Source organism: Oncorhynchus tshawytscha, linkage group LG02, assembly GCF_018296145.1.
Source record: "Oncorhynchus tshawytscha isolate Ot180627B linkage group LG02, Otsh_v2.0, whole genome shotgun sequence".
Taxonomy (NCBI): Eukaryota; Metazoa; Chordata; class Actinopteri; order Salmoniformes; family Salmonidae; genus Oncorhynchus; species Oncorhynchus tshawytscha.
In genome coordinates, this window is record NC_056430.1 from 32562693 (window position 1) to 32583471 (window position 20779).

The 20779-nt window shown below is 44.1% G+C and overlaps 1 protein-coding gene across 1 annotated transcript; it reads right to left on the minus strand.

Moving 5' to 3' along the window:
* Positions 1-517: 517 nt before the first annotated feature.
* Positions 518-18504, minus strand: pfkmb (phosphofructokinase, muscle b). Its single transcript, XM_024378106.2, has 22 exons — positions 18252-18504; positions 11792-11865; positions 10383-10460; positions 9753-9942; positions 9096-9261; positions 8952-8996; positions 8735-8843; positions 8476-8571; positions 8164-8256; positions 7855-7980; positions 7657-7721; positions 7494-7557; positions 7206-7352; positions 6941-7011; positions 6703-6790; positions 6367-6519; positions 5447-5611; positions 5271-5332; positions 5059-5170; positions 4829-4928; positions 2383-2488; positions 518-2065 (listed from the first exon to the last, which is right to left on the minus strand). The coding sequence occupies exons 1-22, from the start codon at positions 18328-18330 to the stop codon at positions 1912-1914; spliced, it is 2343 nt and encodes a 780-aa protein (XP_024233874.1). The 5' UTR covers positions 18331-18504; the 3' UTR covers positions 518-1911.
* Positions 18505-20779: the final 2275 nt, after the last annotated feature.

Here is a 20779-nt window from a genome sequence, read left to right on the forward strand (position 1 = left end):
TAGAAAGAATACCGTATTTCCCTTGACAGAGTGATGCTGAATGTAAAAAATGGCTCAACAGACCCCACTCTCCCCTAGAAAGAAAAGAGGTATAAAAAGGAATTCATTTCCATTTAGGTGCATGTAACTCTGGTCTGAATTCCCCCCAAAGAGGGCATACTATTGTGTACACACACTCCTTTGGTACGCTCAGTAACATTTGTAACTAAGGGAGAAAGAGTAAATAGGGAAATGGTCATGGTCATGGTTGAGCTGTCATGATTCATACAACAGAAACCGGGGGAACTTGCAGTAGGTGCCATGGTCTACATTTTGACATTTTACAATTTAGTAATTTAGCAGAGGCTCTTATCCAGAGCAATTTACAATCTTAATTTCTTCTGTCAGTCATCATCATCTCTGTTTCCAATCAGTGTAGTACTGTCTAGCCTTGAGTCTTTTTTTTTACCCTCACCTTACATTTTGTATTTGTTAAATGACTAAATGCATAACAACTTTATTATTGGGGTAGGCTGTACTTAGTCAGCCTATTAGGCATCATTTAATAACAGATAATGAAGTTATTGTTGTAAAAAGCACCACAAAATGAGTTACATTTTCTTTGCAATACATTGATACCCTTTTATCACTAAACATTCAATATTTTTTATTTTCAATAAACCTAGTCAATTTCGAAATGATCTTTCATGACATAAAATGTTAAATAGTCCAGAAAACTAAACAGAATGTTTTATTCCATGTCCTAGTTCAGTTTCAATGGAAGAAAGAAGTATTACATTCTAAACTGTTCTGCCATACAAACAGGGGAGAAGGCATTACACCAGACACAGGAAACAGAACACTGTGGGTGTCTGTGGTTTTCAGATAAGTGTTAGACTCTGACTTTGCAGAGAGATCTGCACAGTATTGTTGAAGGGTTGCCAGCTGCAGAATGATGTAGAATGACTTCTGTGATGTAGAATAGTTCGAAGCTCCACACAAACTGTATGTACAGTCTTTTCCTCATAACCACTAGTACTGTACTGATATGATACACCCATCAGTTGACTGAATGGTTGACTGTTACTAGCAACTAACTACTAGTTACTAACAAAATTGTTAAAAGGTTGTAAAAATGATTCCAATAAATGCAACAGTTGGACAATGGATGAAGATACGCCAAACTTTTTGAAGAAAATGTATCTATTATATATTGACTGAATTATAGCACATAAAACATTTGACTGGCAAGGACAAATAATGGAGTTCAGGGATTTTGGTGGGAATTTAGGTATTACATTTATTGTCAAATTTCAATATGTCTTAGAATAGATGACACCTATCTATACATACTTTACATTGTTTGCGAGATCAGACATAGTATTACTATAATCCGAGTGTTCCTTTTCGGAAATTGCTTTCATTTTAGTGCATCTCTTTTGTAAACATTTCAAATGTATTAAATTATAACTTTTATCAGAGCCGCACAAAATGTACACCCATCAAATAACGTTATCTTTCTTCTCTTTCTTGTGATGCAAGTGTCGAGACTGTGCGTTTAATCTCAGACAAAGTTTAGCGTTCTTATAGATACAACGGAAATACAATGTTTTCCATTGAGCCCCTTTCAGCCATTACCGGGATGTGTTTGACAGGTCATTACAAACATTTCCACGGTCGTAACGTTAACGGGTAAAAATGACAGACACAAGCAAGAGTATGAAAGAGTCACAGGACTAAAATGAAAGCAATCAATCCAGCCAGATTTAAGTGACAAGTGGATTTTGCACCCCTCAAACACAGGAAATAGATGGTTGAAAAAGACAGATCCTCAGGTTCCTTTCTTCTCATAGGTGCGGGCGGGTCTAGGTGCAAGACTAAGGGTGTGTATGTATGTGTTTATGTGAGGTTGTGTGTGTTTATTTGGTTTGTTTAAATTTTGCCCCCCTTGATTTCTCCTGTCTTCTTGATGATGTGCTCCATGGCAGCCACCTCAGAGGTGTCTATTTCCACAGCTTCATACCTGGCCAGGATCTTCAGAATGGGCCTCAGCTTCAGCCACCACTCAGTCTTTGGGATACGGTGCCTGTGGAGGGAGGAGAGAAGGATGGAGTGAGGGGAAAGGGTGGTAGAAGGGGGAAGTGTGAAGGAGGAGGAGAATAAGAGTGGGATCAGAGAAAGAAAACAGGAAACAGAGGAAGAGCTGGGCTGGTTCAATGGTTCTGATTGGACTGACACATACTTACAAACAACAGCACTTACCTACCACAGCTCAGCATTAAAACACAGCTGAACTCAATGTGGAACACACGATGAAGAGTCACAAACAAGAGAGAGGAGAGAAAGAGAGAGGAGGAGAGAAAGAGAAGGAGGTATGGAAACAGAGGGAGGATTAGGACTTACTCAAAGTCAGTGTCATCCTTGAGGGAAGCCAGGGGTTGGAAGATCAGGGATCGCTTTTTCATGCCCAGCACACAGGCAGAATCTGGTGTGTTAGCAAAGATACGACCTGGGGACACAAAGAGAGCTAGCATCAACATAGGAGGGCAGTAGCCTGGCTGGTCCTAGACCTGTCTGTATGGGCTTTATCCAGCTCATCTCTTATAGCAGGACAACAATAGTCAGAGGAGTTGGATAAAACACCTATCTAGGACCAGGCCAAGGGTAGTACAGGTTGTAGAGGAACTGTGTGGTGTAGTTGTCGTTGGCATTAGAGTTCCTGTGGGCAGGAGGAGGATTTGCCCTCTTTGTGTCCCTTTGTGTCTCTTTTTGGCCAGGACGCTCTTGAAAAAGAGATTTTAAATCTCAATGTGCCCTTCCTGGTTAAATAAAGGTAAAAAAAAAAAAAAAAGATGGATAGCTTCTGAGGATGGTAGCTGACTCTATAGCCACTCCTATCTGTCATATCTTTAATCTGAGCCTAGAGGAAAGTATTTGTCCTCCAAATTAATTCCTCTACCCAAGAGTGGTAAAGTGGCCTTTACTGGTTCTAACAGCAGACCTATAAGCTTGCTGCCAGCTCTTAGCAAACTGTTGGAAATAATTGTGTTTGAACAAATACAATGCTATCTGTAAACAAATTACCAACAGATTTTCAGCATGCTTATAAAGAAGGGCCTCAACAAGTACTGCACTGACACAAATGACTGATGATTGATTGAAAGAAATTGATAATGAGAGGATTGTGGGAGCTGAACTGTTAGATTTCAGTGGAGCCTTTGATATTATTGACCATAACCTGTTGTTGAAAAAACGTGTGTTATGGCTTTTCAACCTCTGCCTTATCGTGGATTCAGAGATATATATCTAATAGAACTCAAAGGGTTTTCTTTTCTTTAAACACGTAAAGGGTGGTGTACTGCAAGGTGGCTCTCTCAGCCCTCTACTTTTTTTTATTTTTTATTTTTTACCAATGACCTACCACTGGCATTAAACAAAGCATGTGTGTCCATGTATGATGCTGATTCAACCATATACGCATCAGCAACCCTGTCATGCCCTGGTCTAAATATTTTGTGTTTTTCTTCATGTATTGGGTCAGGCCAGGGTGTGGCATGGGGTTTTTGTATTGTGGTGTGTTTTGTCTTGGGGTTTTGGTGTGTATGTATTGGGATTGTGGCTAGTGGGGTTATCTAGCAAAGTCTATGGCTGTCTGGAGTGGTTCTCAATCAGATGCAGGTGTTTATCGTTGTCTCTGATTGGGAACCATATTTAGGCAGCCATATTCTTTGAGTTTGTCGTGGGTGATTGTCCTATGTGTCGTTGTTCCTGTCGCAGTGTTAGTTTACACAAGTATAGGCTGTTTCGGTTTTTGTTAAGTTCTTTGTTTTGTAGTGTTTGTTATTGGTTCGTGTTTTACGTTCATTAAACATGGATCGCAATCTACATGCTGTATTTTGGTCCGACTATCCTTCACACCTAGAAAACCGTAACAAACCCCAGCTAATGAAGTCACTGAAACCTTAACAAAGAGTTGCAGTATGTTTTGAAATGGGTGGCCAGTTATAAACTGGTCCTGAACATCTCTAAAATTAAGAGCATTGTATTTTGTACAAAGCATTCCCTAAATTCTAGACCTCAGCTGAATTGGGTTACAAATGGTGTGTCTGTTGAACAAGTTGAGGAGACTAAATTACTTGGCGTTACCTTAGATTGTAAATGGTCATGGTCAAAACATATAGATTCAATGGTTGTAAAGATGGGGAGATGCAGGCTCTAGTTTTGTCTTATATTATTGTCCAGTTGTGGTGTCGAGTGCTGCAAGGAAAGACCTAGTTAAGCTGCAGCTGGCAGAGCGGCACATCTTGCTCTTCATTGTAATCAGAGGGCTGATATAAATACTATGCTGCCAGTCTTTCTTGGCTATGAGTTGAGGAGAGACTGACTGTATCACTGCATCACGAAACATGAATGTGTTGAAAATCCCAAATGGTTTGCATAGTCAGCATACACACAGCTGACACACACACTCACCCCACCAGACATGCCACAAGGGGTCTTTTCACAGTCCCTGAAATCCAAAACAAATTAAAGAAAGCGTACAGTATTATATGTAGCCATTATGGCATGGAAATCCGTTTAATCTCATATTGCTCAAATAAACAGCAAACCTGGTTTCAAAAAACAGATAAAGCAACACCTCACAGCACAACATAGTTTGTGTATGTTTTGGTATTGATATGTAGGCCACATGTGCCTTTCTTTTTTAATTGATATAGTTCTGTCCTTGAGCTGTTCTTGTCTATTAGTGTTCTGTATTATGTCATGTTTCATGTTTTGTGTGGACCCCAGGAAGAGTAGCTGCTGCTTTTGCAGTGGGGATCCTAATAAAATACCAAATGATCCTCACCGTGTCTGTAGCACTCCTTCAGCTTGTCAGTCAGCCACATGACAGACTTGGCTCCCATCTTGGTGCCAAAATTCCTGTCGAAGGGAGTGGGGGTTCCACCCTGGTCGTGAGCAAAGAGAGAGATGGTTAGAGATGTATTTCCATATGAATATATAGATGAATTGGTTCCTTATATTACCACAGGTTTAGAGTTGAGCCCATTAAACAGTTAGAAGAAGTGTCCATCAGACCTGTTGCATGTGTCCCAGGATGTTCATCCTGCAGTCGAACGTGCCCTTGCCCTCCTCTGAGTACAGGTTGTAGAGGAACTGTGTGGTGTAGTTGTCGTTGGCATTAGAGTTCCTGTGGGTAGGAGGAGGATTTGCAGTAACAAGAGAAACAAGAGAACGATAATGTCTGAGGGATATCAGACAGGATGTGTTTTTGAGGAGAGCACATCTACCTGAGAATGAGACCTCTCTTCACTGAGGTCTTCATCTTTTCTATCAGATGCATCACGTTCAGCTGCAACAAAACAATACAACAGATGATTCAACATCCCAATGTCCCCATTTTTTGTGCTTGAAATATAACACAGAATCCATCCATATTTGTTATTCTGTCAGTGTGCCCCCTGACCTCCAGGTCATGGATATGGAAAGGCTCTTCATAAATGTAGGCAGCGTCAGCCCCAGATGACAAGCCAGCCATGGTTGCCAGGTAGCCGCAGTATCCCCCCATGGTCTCAATGATGAACACTCTCCTCTTGGTGCCAGCAGCAGACTGCTTGATCCTGTCGCAAGTCTGACAGAAAGAAAGAAAGGCTAGTATGAGGAGGGATGTGGGTCTGGGTATTGTCATATGTTAGGCAGATAGCCTAGCAGCTAGCATAGCAGTTAATAGTGTTGGGCTAGTAACAAAAAGGTCACTGGTTTGAATCCCAGAGCGACTTGGTAAAATATCTGTTGATGTGTCCTTGAGAAAGGCACTTAACCCTAATTGCTCTGTATAAGAGTGTCAGTTAAATGACTAAAGTGTGTGTCCCCCACAAACTTTCTCCTGTCAGAGGAGGCAAGTTTGATAATGAGGTGTTTTCTTGTATCCCAAATATGCCAGATATTGTTGTTGTGGGGAAGGCTGGAGGGAGGTGCATATTTTGGATGTGGGTTGCTCTTTTGACTCCTACATGTAGCAGACCTTTTGTTGCTAAGTTGCTGAAATACCATCTCCATGTGTCATGCCTGAACAGCCTTAGTTATCAGTGCAAACTTGTGGTGCTGATATCTGGGAGTCTCGCCCATGTACATAGGCTGACTGTACGTGGCCTTCAGAATGCAGGCTTGCATAGGACAAAGGCAAAGTAGCTAACAAGGTAATGCTCTGTGTCAGCGATCATGGGCAGCCTTGCTGTATGGAGAAGGTGCTTTTTATATCCATCCAGATATTTTTGTCCTTTGAAATGTTTGAATCCTTCTCGACTGTAATGTAATTTGTGGATTCAAATAAAGTATTTAAAATGTGGGTGTGTGTCTGGGGTACAGCATGTGTGTTTGTCTTACCGTGGTGATGGTGTTGAGGGCGGTGTCAGCGCCGATGCTGAAGTCTGATCCCGGAACATTGTTGGAGACGGTGGCGGGAATGACCACCATGGGGATACACAGCTCCTCGTACTTCTCCCTGGCTGTTACCAGCTCCAGACCACCCAGATACGCCTGACAAGGAGACACACAATACCATGTATATCTGGACTAGGCATCAACAGACAAGACAATATTCATGATACTCGTTTTACAACTGTTGTGCTTATGTTCAATGAATATGTTCAATCAATAATGATTGGACAGTGGACAAGTGAACCATCCAAATACTCTCTGATCCAACCCCTCGATCCTCACCTCAAAGCCTCCAATGATGATCAGAGAATGGATGTTGAACTTGGCAATGTTCAGGCTGATTTGCTCAATGTTTTTACCTGGCAGGTTTCTACACACCAGAGAGGAGAAACATTGAAAGTTAATTGTCAATAGAGGTTTCTGTTGTTCTTAGTAGGACCCTGGGTTCCTCCTAAACAAACAACTGTGAGCTTTCCCTGGCCCTAAGCATTGGTGCGTGTGCTCTGTGGAGATGTCTCACCTCTTGGTACCGAGATTGGACCCTCCCTTCCCAGTCCATCCACCCACTTGAGCCCAAGTGATAGGCTCAATCTGAGGAAGAGGAAAGAGAGATTAGTATGGTGTGTGTGTGTGTGTTATTTGTGTTGATCTGTGCAGGTGGAGCTCAACTTGGCAATGAACTGGTGTTCTTGATGGTGCCATTCATCTGATCAGATGTAAAATAACATACAAGTTGTCCACTACAAGAAATCCTCAGGGGCATATTTCCTGGTGGAATGTCCCACCTGTCCGTTAGCCAGGCCATCAAAGCCATCGTGTATAGCCAGCATCTGGTGTCCCTGGATGAGACCAGCCCTGACAGCTGAACGCACTGCTGCATTCATCCCAGCACAGGGGGCGCCCACATTTACAATGGCAATATTGATGTTGCTCTGAGAGGGGGAGAACAAGACAGAGAGAGGATGTATTTTGGGTGCAACCTTATAATGCCTTCAAATGTGCAACCAGGTTGCCCAAATATCAGACCAAGATAGCAAGAAAAAGAACCTGATGAAAATGATACAGTTACTCACCTTCACTTCTGGGGGGTTCACGTGAGCCAGCATTTTGTATGTGTTCCAGTTATTCTGAAAGCTCCTACAAACAAGAAAATGACCAATGGTTTTCATCTCAGTACTTAGTCCAAATGACAAGCCAGCCATGGAAGGAAAGAAAATAGGCAAAATAAAGGCTCACTTTCCCCTGAGATTCACAGCATCTTCAAATCTCCCCTCAGCCATGGCTACGGTCACATCTTTAGTCTGAGAGAGTGAGTGAGAGAGGGGGGGACAATAGAGAGAGGTAGACATTTTAAAAGACGATGTCGATAATATGCTTTCTCAGCAATAAGAGAGGAAATAATGCAGTTTGATTTAGCATAGGTAAATAGCTCACAACTTGGACACACTCCATGAGCGGCAGCCTGATGGCCATGTTCCCAGAAAGACTGACAACACAGGCTGGAGTTTCTGGGGTGGCCTCCAACAGAGCCATCACAGCCTCCACACCCATCCTGCTACCCTGGGGGACGGAGGGAGAGAATGAATAAATGAATGAACAAAGGATTGATCATCATAGCATTATATTATAGGTGCTATGTAAATGACCCTGAAGGTCAAGAAAGAGTAGACAACAGAGTAAAAACAATACCGGCACAGACAGACAGATTGACAGACACAAAGTGGTGACAGACAGATGGATTACCAGGATCCTGTCGAAAGCAGAGGGGGTGCCACCTCTCTGTACGTGTCCCAGGATGGTAGAACGGGTGTCGAAGCCAAGTTTCTTGGATACCAGCTGTACAGAGTGACACAGAGAGATTACAGCATCAGTCCTCTGTCAGATCAGAGCTAGATGATTGATCAAAGGTGATATTACCCTAGCCCCTTATAACCTTTACCATTAGGGGGATGAAACATATCGGACTCTGGCTGGGGGAATAGGGTGCCGTTTGGGACACTACCTGTTTCAGTGGTTAGGAACACATTCTATTGACTGTGTAATGCCATCGCTCACATTTTTGACTTGGTCACAGGTGATGGGTTTTTGCTTACGGTCCTGGGCTCCCTCTGCCATGATGATGACGTTCAGACGAGAACCACGCTCCCTTTGCTGAGAGGGAGACGGAGAGAGAACGTTGTTTTGTGTGTTATTATATGAGGAAGAGAGAGAGAACCAGGGAGAGGGACAAAGAGATAGAGAGGGTCAATCAGAAGAGGTGGAGAAGGGATAGAAGGATGGGGGGATAGAGGGAGCAGGAGAGGAGGTGTGGTACCGCAATCAGTCTTTTGCACAGATGCTCCTCCCAGTTCTCCTCTGGGGGCATCTCTGGGATGAACACCCAGTCAGCACCGCAGGCCAGAGCAGTCACCAGGGCCAGGTAGCTGTGAGGACAGACAGCAATGTTAATACATACACAAGCACGCACAGACACATGTGCACACAGATGCACGCACACACACACACGCATGCACACACAGTCAGGCACTCACCCGCAGTGTCTGCCCATCACCTCCAGGATAAAGGTCCTCTGGTGACTGTCAACAGAAATATGTGAAAAACACAAGAATCCCCCCAAAAATCATGATTTACTGATGCTTACAAATGACTTAATATTGTTGTGTGTGTGTGTGTACCTCTGTGCAGTAGTTGTTATGGCGTCCACCACCTCTATGATGCGGTGCAGGGCGGAGTCAGTGCCAATGGTCATGTCAGTGCCACAGAAGTCGTTGTCTATAGAGCCCACCATGCCCACGATGTTGAGGTGAGAAGAACGCTTTGCCTCCTCCGCCGTGATCTTACCTGGTGGTGGACACACAAACTAGCAGTCAGCTCTCACATTTAATACAATACTTGTAGTCCTATGTGGCTCAGTTGCTAGAGCATGGCCTTTGCAATGCTGGGTTTGTGGGTTCAATTCCCACTGAGGCCACACATATCAAATTGTATGCAAGCACTATTCTAAGTTGCTTTGGATGAATTAATTTGCTTATATGACTTGGGTACACAAGGAGGCATTAAAGTACAGTGTAAGGAGCCAGATATTTCAAAGACCATACAGATACTTGGGCCTGTATTCACAAATTGTCTTGGAGTAGTAGTGCTGATCTAGGATCATTTTTGGCTTTAAGATCATAATGAATAATGACCTAATCCCCCTCTTAGGATCATCTAAAAAGTGACTGGGAGGGTTACATAAGTGTAGTGGGTTACATTATGTTTTATGGTAGTTGGGTGCTTTGGAGTGAAGGGTACAGGGTAATGTAGTCTTGTTGGTGACCTAGGTATCTCACCCTGTTTGATCAGGTCAGCCAGCAGCTCGCTCCACTCTGTACGGAACTGGTTAGCACCAGTCAAGCTACCGTCACCACCGATCACACACAGGTTGGTGATGCCCAGTTTGACCAAGTTGCAGGCGGCCTTCAGACGCCCCCACTTCTCTTTGAAGTCCATACAGCGGGCACTGCCAATCACAGTGCCACCCTGAGACGAGACAACATGCCAACAGAACACATTCAGTTGGGCTAAATAAGAGGGAGAGATGGAGGAGGAAGTAGAGAAGGACAGGATGTGGGCTATAGGCAGAGAGGGTTGAGAGAGATTGTGGTTCAGGAATAGTGTGTGTGAGAGCGAGAGAGAGCAAGAAGGAGAGAGACCAAGGGGGAGGGAAGGAGGAAGAGAAGAGGAGGAAAGGAGGGAGGTGAAACCCCAGCCTATCATTCTGAAGCCCATTAAATCCAGTGAACCCTGGCATTTGACTAGCTCCTACTGACTAGAGGGTGACTGATCTAGGACCAGTTCATGTTCCAGAGGATGGATCCCACCCTTTTCACTGAAAGGTTACATTTGGTTAGAAACTAAAGGAGAGTGGGGGGGGAGGTAATTGGATAAAGTGTGTGTGTGTATACTGTATGTGTGCTCACCAGCTGCAGCATCATAGACACGCTCTCCCAGGTGGCAGGTTTGATATTGTCACCTCCATCCACCAAACCCTGGTAACCCTGGAGACGAACACACAAACCTGTCACTCACAGTTACGGGAGAACCCAAGGTAACTGATGTGGCTTAGCTGACAGACCTTTACGGTAAGGTAACAGGCAAGGAAAAAGGAATATGAGGTTGTAAGAGGCTCATTCCACATCACCTTTCTCAAATCCAGGCCTTGCTGTCCGTAGCTCTGTTGGTTTACATCCTGTCCCCTCTAATCATGGATTTTGTATTATTCTATACGTACATCCAAGACACTCCATTTATTAAGATATGTTACATTTCGTATGGTGTGTATTCATTTGTGGATGTCCATCACCTATTTCGGATGATATGTTATGAATTACAATTCATACCATATATTCCGAATTTACACATCATACAATATGTTACAAATTTGAAAAACTAACTATATGTTACACATTTGCAAAACGTATGATATGTTACAAATTCTTGCTAGGTGGCTAATGTTAGCTAGCTAGCTAATGTTAGCTAGGCTAGGGTTAGGGTTAAGTTTAGGAGTTAGCTTAAAGGGTTAAAGATGTGGATAAGGGAAGGGTTAGCTAAAAGGGTTAAGGTTAGGGGAAGGCTAAGTAGTTACAAAGTAGCTAAAAAGTAGTAAGTAGTTGAAAAGTTGCTAATTAGCTAAAATGCTAAAATGACCGTGATGACATTCAAACTCACAACCTTCGGGTTGCTAGACGTTCGCATTATACACCTTTCCAGCTACCCTACTTTCATTTTTGACTTGAGTAACCATCTGTCTAATGTAACCATACCAAACATAACATATCATACTTATTTGAGTATCCCAGAAGTCTAGACAGTTTTCCACAAATTTTACATTTTGTAGTAATGTTGAATAAAAACAGTATTGACAGTGCTGAATAAAAACTTTGACATGAATTCACTCATAAAAACAGCAGCTCTTTGCTGTAGTCTTTGACAGTTTCTCTCTGGTCATGGTTTTAAAAGTTAAGAAAATTTCAAGTAGGCTAGTATCAAACTTTGTGATGGACTGTGTTGTGGAAGCTGTAGGCACTGTAATTTGAGCTATAAGATTGGCCAGCACAGTAGCCACACTGATTAAGCCTCAGATCTCTCTGTCTGCCGGGTAAGCTGAGTTTGAATGAAATGGTTCAAAATGGGAACACTTTGCCTACCCGGTGCGCAGGGCTTCTGAATCAAGTGCACCTACCGCCAAGAGCTCAAAAAAATAAATACAAAAAAAAATCCCTTGATTGCTGTAGACTATAATAATCAGAAAAAGGGAACAGTAACAGTTCTGGGCTAATGGGAAACATAAAATGGTTGATGAGATGGGGGATACAAGTCAGGTACTAACCTCATGAACGAAGTAGACTTTGGCCCCAGTGTAGATGCCCACTCTGACTGTGGCCCTCACAGCAGCATTCATACCTGCAGCACAGAGTGGCTGTTAGAACATCACTGACACAGTCCCACCTGCACAGGTGGTTTTGAACTATGACACACAACACAGTGTAGCTGCTATGATTAAGTTGGCATGCTGTGTGCTACAAACTTGACATATGAATGATTATATAGGGGATGCAGACAACTTGACTGGCTGAATCACCGCTTGGTTCCACAACTGCAGGGCACTCGACCGCAAGCCGCTACAGAGGGTGGGGCTGAGCTCCCTGCCATCCAGGACCTCTATACCAAGCGGTGTCAGAGGAAGACCCTAGACTCTTTCTGCTACTGCATGACAAGTGGTACCAGTGTCCCAAGTCTGGAACCAACAGGACTCTTCCCCCAAGCTAGAAGACTGCTGAACAAGACTGCTAAATAATTAATCAAATGGCTACCTAGACTACCTGCATTGACCCTTTTTGTATTAACTAACTGTCTTGCACTGACTCTATGCATACACACTGGACTCTAACCACACAATCACAAATACTTACAAACAGACTGCCCAACAGACACAAACACACTAATAACATGCACACACATGCATAGAGACGCCACACACTCACACACACTTTCACACATGCTGCTGCAACAGCTCAGTTACCTCGTACCCCTGCACATCGACTCTGTACTGGTACTCCCTGTATATAGCCATTTTATTTTTAACTTGTTATTGTTATTCACTGTGTATTTATTTCTTGTGTCACTATTTATATTTGAATCTTTATCTTTAACTCCACATTAGTCCCTCCCTGAGTGACTGGTTTAGATGGAAGCTAAACGGGCTACATACAACAATTTCAAGATTTATTTCACATGACTAGGAATACAGATATGCATCTGTTGGTCACAGATACCTTAAAAAAGGTAGGGGTGTGGATCAGAAAACCAGTCAGTATCTCTTGTAACCACAATTTGCCTCCTGCAGTGTGAAACATCTCCTTCGCATGGCGTTGATCAGGCTGTTGATTGTGACCTGTGGAATGTTGTCACACTCCTCTTTAATGGCTGTGTGAAGTTGCTGGATATTGGCGGGAACTGGAACACGCTGTCGTACACATCGATCCAGAGCATCCCACACGTGCTCAATGGGTGACATGTCTGGTGAGTATGCAGGCCATGGAAGAACTGGGACATTTTCAGCTCAAAATAATTGTGTACAGCCCATTGCGACATGGCCATGCATTATCATGCTGAAACATGAGGTGATAGCAGCAGCTTAATAGCATGACAATGGGCTTCAGGATCTCCTCACGTTATCTCTCTGCATTCAAATTGCCTTCGTTTGTGCAATTGCAATTGTGTTCGTTGTCCGTAGCTTATGCCTGCCCATATCATAACCCCATCGCCACCATGGGGCACTATGTTCACAATGTTGACATCAGCAAACCACTCACCCTCAGGTCAAGACCCTGGTTTGGACGACGAGCACGCAGATAAGCTTCCCTTTGACTGTTTCTGACAGTTTGTGCAGAAATTCTTCGATTGTGTAAACCCACAGTTTCATCAGGTGTTCGGTGGCTGATCTCAGACGATCTCGCTGGTGAAGAAGCCGGATGTGGAGGTCCTGGGCTGGCATGGTTACATGTGGTCTGCTGTTGTGAGGCTGGTTGGACGTACTGCCAAATTCTCTAAAATGACATTGGAGGTGGCTTATGGTAGTGGACATTCGTGTAGTCAGCATGCCATTTGCACGCTCCCTCAACTTGAGGAATCTGTGGCATTGTTGTGTGACACAACTGCACATTCTAAAGTGGCTTTTTTATGGTCCCAAGCACAAGTTTCATAAGTGTAATGATTATGCTGTTTAATCAGCTTCTTGATGTGCCACACCTGTCAGGTGGATGGATTATCTGGCAAAGGAGAAATGCTCCCTATCAGGGATGTAAACACATTTGTGCACAACATTTGAGAGACATTTGTTCAGTGTACTTACACTTCATCATAACAGGTCAGAACCCCAGACGAAGGTTAAGGTAAACCATCACAATGGCTTGTATGCCCGTTAGAAACTACAATATATGACCAAAAGTATGTGGACAAGTGCTCAGCGAACATCTCATTCCAAAATCATGGGCATTATAATGAAGTTGGTTCCCCTTTGCTCCTATAACAGCCTCCACTCTTCTGGGAAGGCTTTCCACTAGATGTTGGAACATTGCTGCAGGGACTTGCTTCCATTCAGCCACAAGAGCATTAGTGAGGCAGGACACTGATGTTGGGCGATTAGGCCTGGCTCAAAGTCGGTGTTCCAATTCATCCCAAAGGTGTTCAATGGGGTTGAGGTCAGGGCTTTGTGCAGGCCAATCAAGTTCTTCCACACTGATCTTGACAAACCATTTCTGTATTGAACTCATTTTATGCACAGGGGAAGTGTCATGCTGAAACAGGAAAGTGCCTTCCCCAAACTGTTGACACAACGTTGGAAGCACATAATCATCTAGACTGTCATTGTATGCTGTAGCATTAAGATTTCCTTTCACTGGAACTAAGGGACCTAACCTGAACAATGAAAAACAGCACCAGCTAATTAATCCTTCTCCACCAAACTTTACAGTTGGAAAGTAGCGTTCTCCTGGCAATTGCCAAGCCCAGATTAGTCCGTTGGACTGCCAGAGGGTGAAGTGTGATTCATCACTCCGGAGAACGTGTTTCCACTGCTCCAAAGTCCAATGGCAGCGAGCTTTACACCACTCCAGCCGACACTTGGCATTGCGATCTTAGGCTTGTATGCGGCTGCTCGGCCATGGAAACCCATTTCATGAAGCTCCCGACGAACAGTTCTTGTGCTGACATTGCTCCAGAGGCAGAACTGGGTTGTGAGTGTTGCAACTGAGGACAGACACATGTTACGAGCTATATTCTTCAGCACACGGCGGTCCCACTGGGTGACACTGCGTTTCCACTTCACAATAACAGCACATACGGGGCAGCTCTAGCAGGCCAGACATTTGACAAACTGAAAGATGGCATCCTATGACGGTGCCATATTGAAAGTCACTAAGCTCTTCAGTAAGGCCATTCTACTGCCAATGTTTGTATATGGAGATTGCATTGCTGTGTGTTCAATTTTATATACCTGTCAGCAACGGGTGTGGCCGAAATAGCCAAATCCACTAATTTGAAGGGGTGTCCACATACCTTTGTATATATAGTATATCTCTCCACTGTATCACTTCATTCTTACAGGCCCAGTGCAGTAAAAAACTAGATTTTCCTGTGTTTTATAGATATTTATGATTTTGGAATAATACTGTGAAATTGTGAAAATTAAGATAATGCCCTTTTAGTGTAAGAGCTGTTTGAATAGACCTGAAATTTCAGCATGTTTTGGTGGGATGTAGTTTGGCCTTCTATGGTGACATCACCATGCAGTGAATTAGTTAATATACCAATATGAAAGAGAATTCCAAACATCTCAGGCCATGGGTGCGTTTGTAAATTGCCTCCAGTGTGTCAGAGTGTGCTTTGGGTCGTTCAGAAATTCAGAGCGTTGTCAGATTGCCTGTTCATAAATTCTGAGCATTTCTCTCTCGGCGCATTCAGAGCGCACACTGGACGCTCTGGCCGGAGGAGTTGGGTTGATCCAAATGTTCTGACCTCAGAGCGGCAGTCAAGCACCCAAGCTAACTGGCTAAAGTTGGTTAGCTTGATAGCTACTTCCAGACACAAATGAGAGAAAACTCACTCTGACTATTTTAAATCACCCTAGAAGAGCTGGTTAGGTGGTTTAAATTTATCTAGAGTGTTAGTGACTGTAACTGTGCAGCTTGCAACAATTGAATTCATTTTTATGCCGACGTTTACTGACACAAGTCATATTCAACGGGTGTTGCGCGTTCGTAAATTAATCTATTATTCTGCGTTCTGGCACACTCAGACAAGTGTGCTCGGAAATCGGAGTAGATAGCCAGAGTGGATTTATGAACGCACCCAATAACAGTTCATTTTCTGTTTTCCTCTCCCCACTCAGACCACTTCCAGACAGTACTAGCAAAATTCTTGCTGGGGAAATGTCTGTTTTCACAGTAAGGTACTTAATTGTTACCCAGATAATGATTTGATAAAAACAGCTGCATTGGACCTTTAACAGATTCATTGTCTCAATTTTAGTGATTTTGCAGAACAAAAAAATTGTAATGTGTACATATACCAGTTCATCATAATCATTATGTAATAGGGTCCAGAGTTTTTTCTTGTGAGTTCACATGGTCAGGATGTATGGCTGATGGGGAAACATAGCATAGCATAGCATAGCATAGCACAGCACAGCACAGCATAGCATAGCATAGCATAGCATAGCATAGCATAGCATAGCATAGTGGAATAATGAAGAGCACTCCTGTTTCAGTGAACTAGCAGGGATCTGAAAGGGCAGACAGGGTGGGTGGGTAGGTAGGGCAGACCGGGTGGGTGGGTAGGGCAGACAGAGTGGGTAGGGCAGACAGAGACGACAGGTATGGTAGGGCAGACAGGGTGGGTGGGTAGGGCAGACCAGGTGGGTAGGGCAGACAGGGTGGGTGGGTGGGTGGGTAGGGCAGACAGGGTGGGTGGGTAGGGCAGACAGAGTGGGTAGGGCAGACAGAGTGGGTAGGGCAGACAGAAACGACAGGTATGGTAGGGCAGACAGGGTGGGAGGTAGGGCAGACCAGGTGGGTAGGGCAGACAGGGTGGGTAGGGCAGACCAGGTGGGTGGGTAGGGCAGACAGGGTGGGTAGGGCGGACAGAGACGACAGATATGGTAGGGCAGACAGGGTGGGTGGGTAGGGCAGACAGGGTGGGTGGGTAGGGCAGACCAGGTGGGTAGGGCAGACAGGGAAGACAGGAAATGTAACTAGCTCACTGTCTCAACACACCAGCTCCACTCTAAAGGGCAACACATGTGGATAGTATTGACGTGCCAAGAGTGTCTCCCCTTTCAACATGATGGAGGGAGAAAAAGGTTTAGGTGGAAGAGGAGGAAGAGGATTGAGGAGGGATATGAGGGAGGGATAGTTCGGCCCACTTATCTCCTCCTCCTCCTCCTCTCCATGTCATATGACAAAGGTCACACCTCTAAAATTAGCACCACTTCAAAAAATACAGAGAGATGAGAAGGAACGAGAGGGAAAGAGAGACAGCGGGAGGGAAAGAGAGGTAAATAGAGGGAAACATAAAGATATGGGCGAATATTTAAAGGACAGAGTAGCCAGGGTGTATGTACAGAATATGGGAAGAAGACAAGAAAGAAAAAAACATGAAATAAAAGAGAGAACAGAGAGAGAACCCTGAAAAGCAGCTAGCCAACTAGAGCTACTTAGTTGTTGGCAGACAGCTCCATAATGATGTAAAGTTCAGACAGGCAGACAGCTCCCTGACACAGGCTCCAATCAGAAGGTCATGTGGGGTCAGTGGCAGACATCCCAAAAGGTCAAAGGGGAGGTATTCATCATCCAGTTAAAGGTCAGAGGGAAGACTGTTGGGTGCATCCCAATAATCTTTCCTTTCTCCAAAAGTGTGTGCATGTTCACTTCCCTTCCTCGATTTCAATCGAAATGATTGGTATACGGAAACTCCCTCTACCCTCTGCCTACACCAATCCAATAATTTTACATTTGGGAGGAGTAGTGAAAGAGTGCACACTTCAAAAGGTAGGAGAGATTATTGGGACGCACCCACTGCAAATGCTCTGGTGACCCTTGCAACCTCCTCGGATGGAAGACTTCCCGTTGCCCTTTTTGAGCGTGATAAGATATCTCAGTGACAACCGAGAGAAGGGGTCTCTAATGTGATATCACAGCCACCAACACGATATGAACTTTCAATGTCAGAACTCCACAATCATTACAGTTTATTTGGCCGTGGTGGTGGCTGTGGCAAACTGTGTGACTTGAACTGTGACTGAAAACAAAACGTCAACACAGTTGAATTTCAAACCACACAAATAAGAGGCATGTTTTCTATTAGTTATATGTGCTGTGACTCATCTGACTTTCAACCAAAATGTATGCATTTCTGTAGTCCAGTCAGTCTATGCAACAGCCTTAAAGTCCAGCCATAACTTCAGACAACACAAATTATGTTTATAAATCACTTCTTACTTTACCTCACTACACTCCACTGTTTCCCTACTCCAAATTCATTGACAAGCTCTGAGCATGAATGGGAATTATGGGAATTGTTGACATAAAGTAATATCTCATTGTTTGCTGCCCCCACATGGGAACTGTTCCCACAGACCTATATAACTCTGGCCCGGCTCAGCCACCTGCTGCTTACCAACAATCCTCTGGGCTGTCTGCCCTCCCTTGGACTGTCTGCCCCTGTAACTGGTACTTCCCCTGAACAGTCCCTTGGCACCCACCTGCCCTGGTCCGCCCAGCCCCACTCACCCTGGGCATCGCCTCCAGAGGTCAGCACGGCGATGGAGCGGCCGATGCCCATCTTGCTGTGGTCTTTAGGGTGTGCCATGTTCCTGGAACTGCCTGTGACCAGAAAAGGGAAGGAAGGAAAAGACAGCAGATAAGAATTAGCCTTGATCCTGGTAGCCCTTCTGTGTATGGTATAGTGCAGTAGAATGTCTCTCTCTCTCCTCTCCCCTCACTCTCCCTGCTTGGCTGACTGGGAAAGTGACTGGATGGGACAGTGGGACACAGTTTATCCACCACCCTGCTTGGCAGGAATCTGATGCATGCGCGTGATGAGAACACACACACACCCTATCACTCGCACATACACTTGTGTGCAAACGCGCACACACACCTCTCTTCACTCTAAACTAATTATAAAACTAACCACCGTCACAGCCTATGCCTTCATACAAATAAATAAGCTTGGTCGGCAGCAATCACAGAATAGGCTGTCCAAGGCTACACCGAGCCTATCAATACACAGCATGGATGAGAGTTTATTAGAATAGAGATCTTCGTTGAGAATTAACTTGAGAGGTTACTGTAATGAGAGTGTGCGGGAGTGTATGAGAGAATGCATGGGTACCCTCAAATCAGACTCCTATCAATTGAAGCATAAATGTACTGTTTCTCTTTTGATAACTCTTCGTAAAAACATTACAGCAGGTAGAAATAAAATCTTTAATATATTCGAAATGCATGCATAAATACAATACTCCCACAATAGACATCATTTAGTCTTCTAATTTTCCTAATTGCTAACTAAGTAGATAGCTAATGCCATGACAAATGCATTACATCAGATGTTGCTATGTACTGGAAGAATCAACTAAGTATCTCACCCTGTCACACCCTGATCTGTCTCACCTGTCTTGTGGTTGTCTTCACCCCCCACCAGGTGTCTCCCATTTTCCCACATTATTCCCTGTGTATTTATACCTGCGTTTTCTGTTTCTCAAGTTTTCGTTTTTAAACTTCCTGTTCTGAGCCTGCCTGTCGTCCTGTACCTGCCTGACTCTCCTGGATTGCAAACCTCTGCCTGCCCTCAACCTGCCTTTTGCCTACAATTCGAACTATCTGCCTCTTATGTCTGCATCTGGGTCTTTTCCTGAGTCACGATACACCCGATATGCCTTCTCTACCGCCAACAATCTAGCATTTCTTTTGACTGTTCCCACTTCCAAACTAGTTTTCTAAAACCCATGCTTTGTGTTTGAAGACGGTGTATGTGTTTAATGTCATCACACACCCTATCTGTGAGTGTCAAGCCAGTCATTATCATGTCTGGCTGTCTCAGTGGTTCACACCCTCCACCTCATTCGTTACCATAGAAAGTAGACACATTACCCCACTGTGTGTGTGTGTGTGTATGTATTTGTGAGTCTGTGTGCATGCTCCAGAATGGTTCATAACTGTTTGATTATTCATGTGCTGTTAGGGTCTCAGTGGGTCAGTTGGCGGGAAACAGATCTGATCTGAGATGTGTGTCTATTGTGTTAACTAGCAATGAGGGAGGAGTAACTCAGGAGGACCACCCCTGTCTGTGGACTGCAGTGTGTGCAGGAGTCCATAAACTGTACTTACTCATGTACTACAAGACAGTCTTTGTTTTCAGCTAAGAATTAAATAGCAATAGAAGTCCAAATAGAGACATGTAACAAAAATACAACTAAAAAAATAAAGGTACTAATTTGAGACAATTGCAAGTACTTGTAGATTGTTTACTTCAATATATTTTTATATGCTGATACAAACATATTGTATAATATACTTGAATGTAAAATCAGAATGTCCATATCACAAATCTGTCCTAGACTATTTATTAGTCATCTTTAAATAGACACAGGATGTCTGAGCTTGACTGGGATACAAGCCTGCTATCTATGAAGTGCAGTTCCCCTACCCTTACCCCCTCACCACTTGCTGTCATTACTCTAAAACTGCCTAGTCATCCCAAGGCCTGCCAACAGGAGAACACAGACACCCAACACAAATGGTATAGTACAGAGATACGTACTGTACATATACTGTACAAGCACCACACGTACACACCACAGGAGGTTGGTGGCACTTTAATTGGGGAGAACGGGCTTGTGGTAATGGCTGGAGTGGATGGGTGGAATGATATCAAATACATGCCATTCAGTTTGCGCCCTTCCAGCCATTATTATGAGCCGTTCTCCCCTCAGCAGCCTCCTGTTGTACACACTAACCACACACATGCACAGATATACGTAGCCATAGACCTACCAATTCAAAAATACACATACTTTACATTCTAGTACACAAATAGACATTGTTCATGAACCCGGCAGACAGACAGACAGATTCTAACCTTCACCACCACATACTAACATCATGATACCTACCTTTAACTGAGGTGGCCTTTGGACGTAGACGGACCGCCTTCAGGACCCAGAGCCCCACGAAGGCCACCAGTCCAAAGGAGAGAACCCAGCGGACCGCGAAGGCCACCAGTCCAAAGGAGAGAACCCAGCGGACCGCGAAGG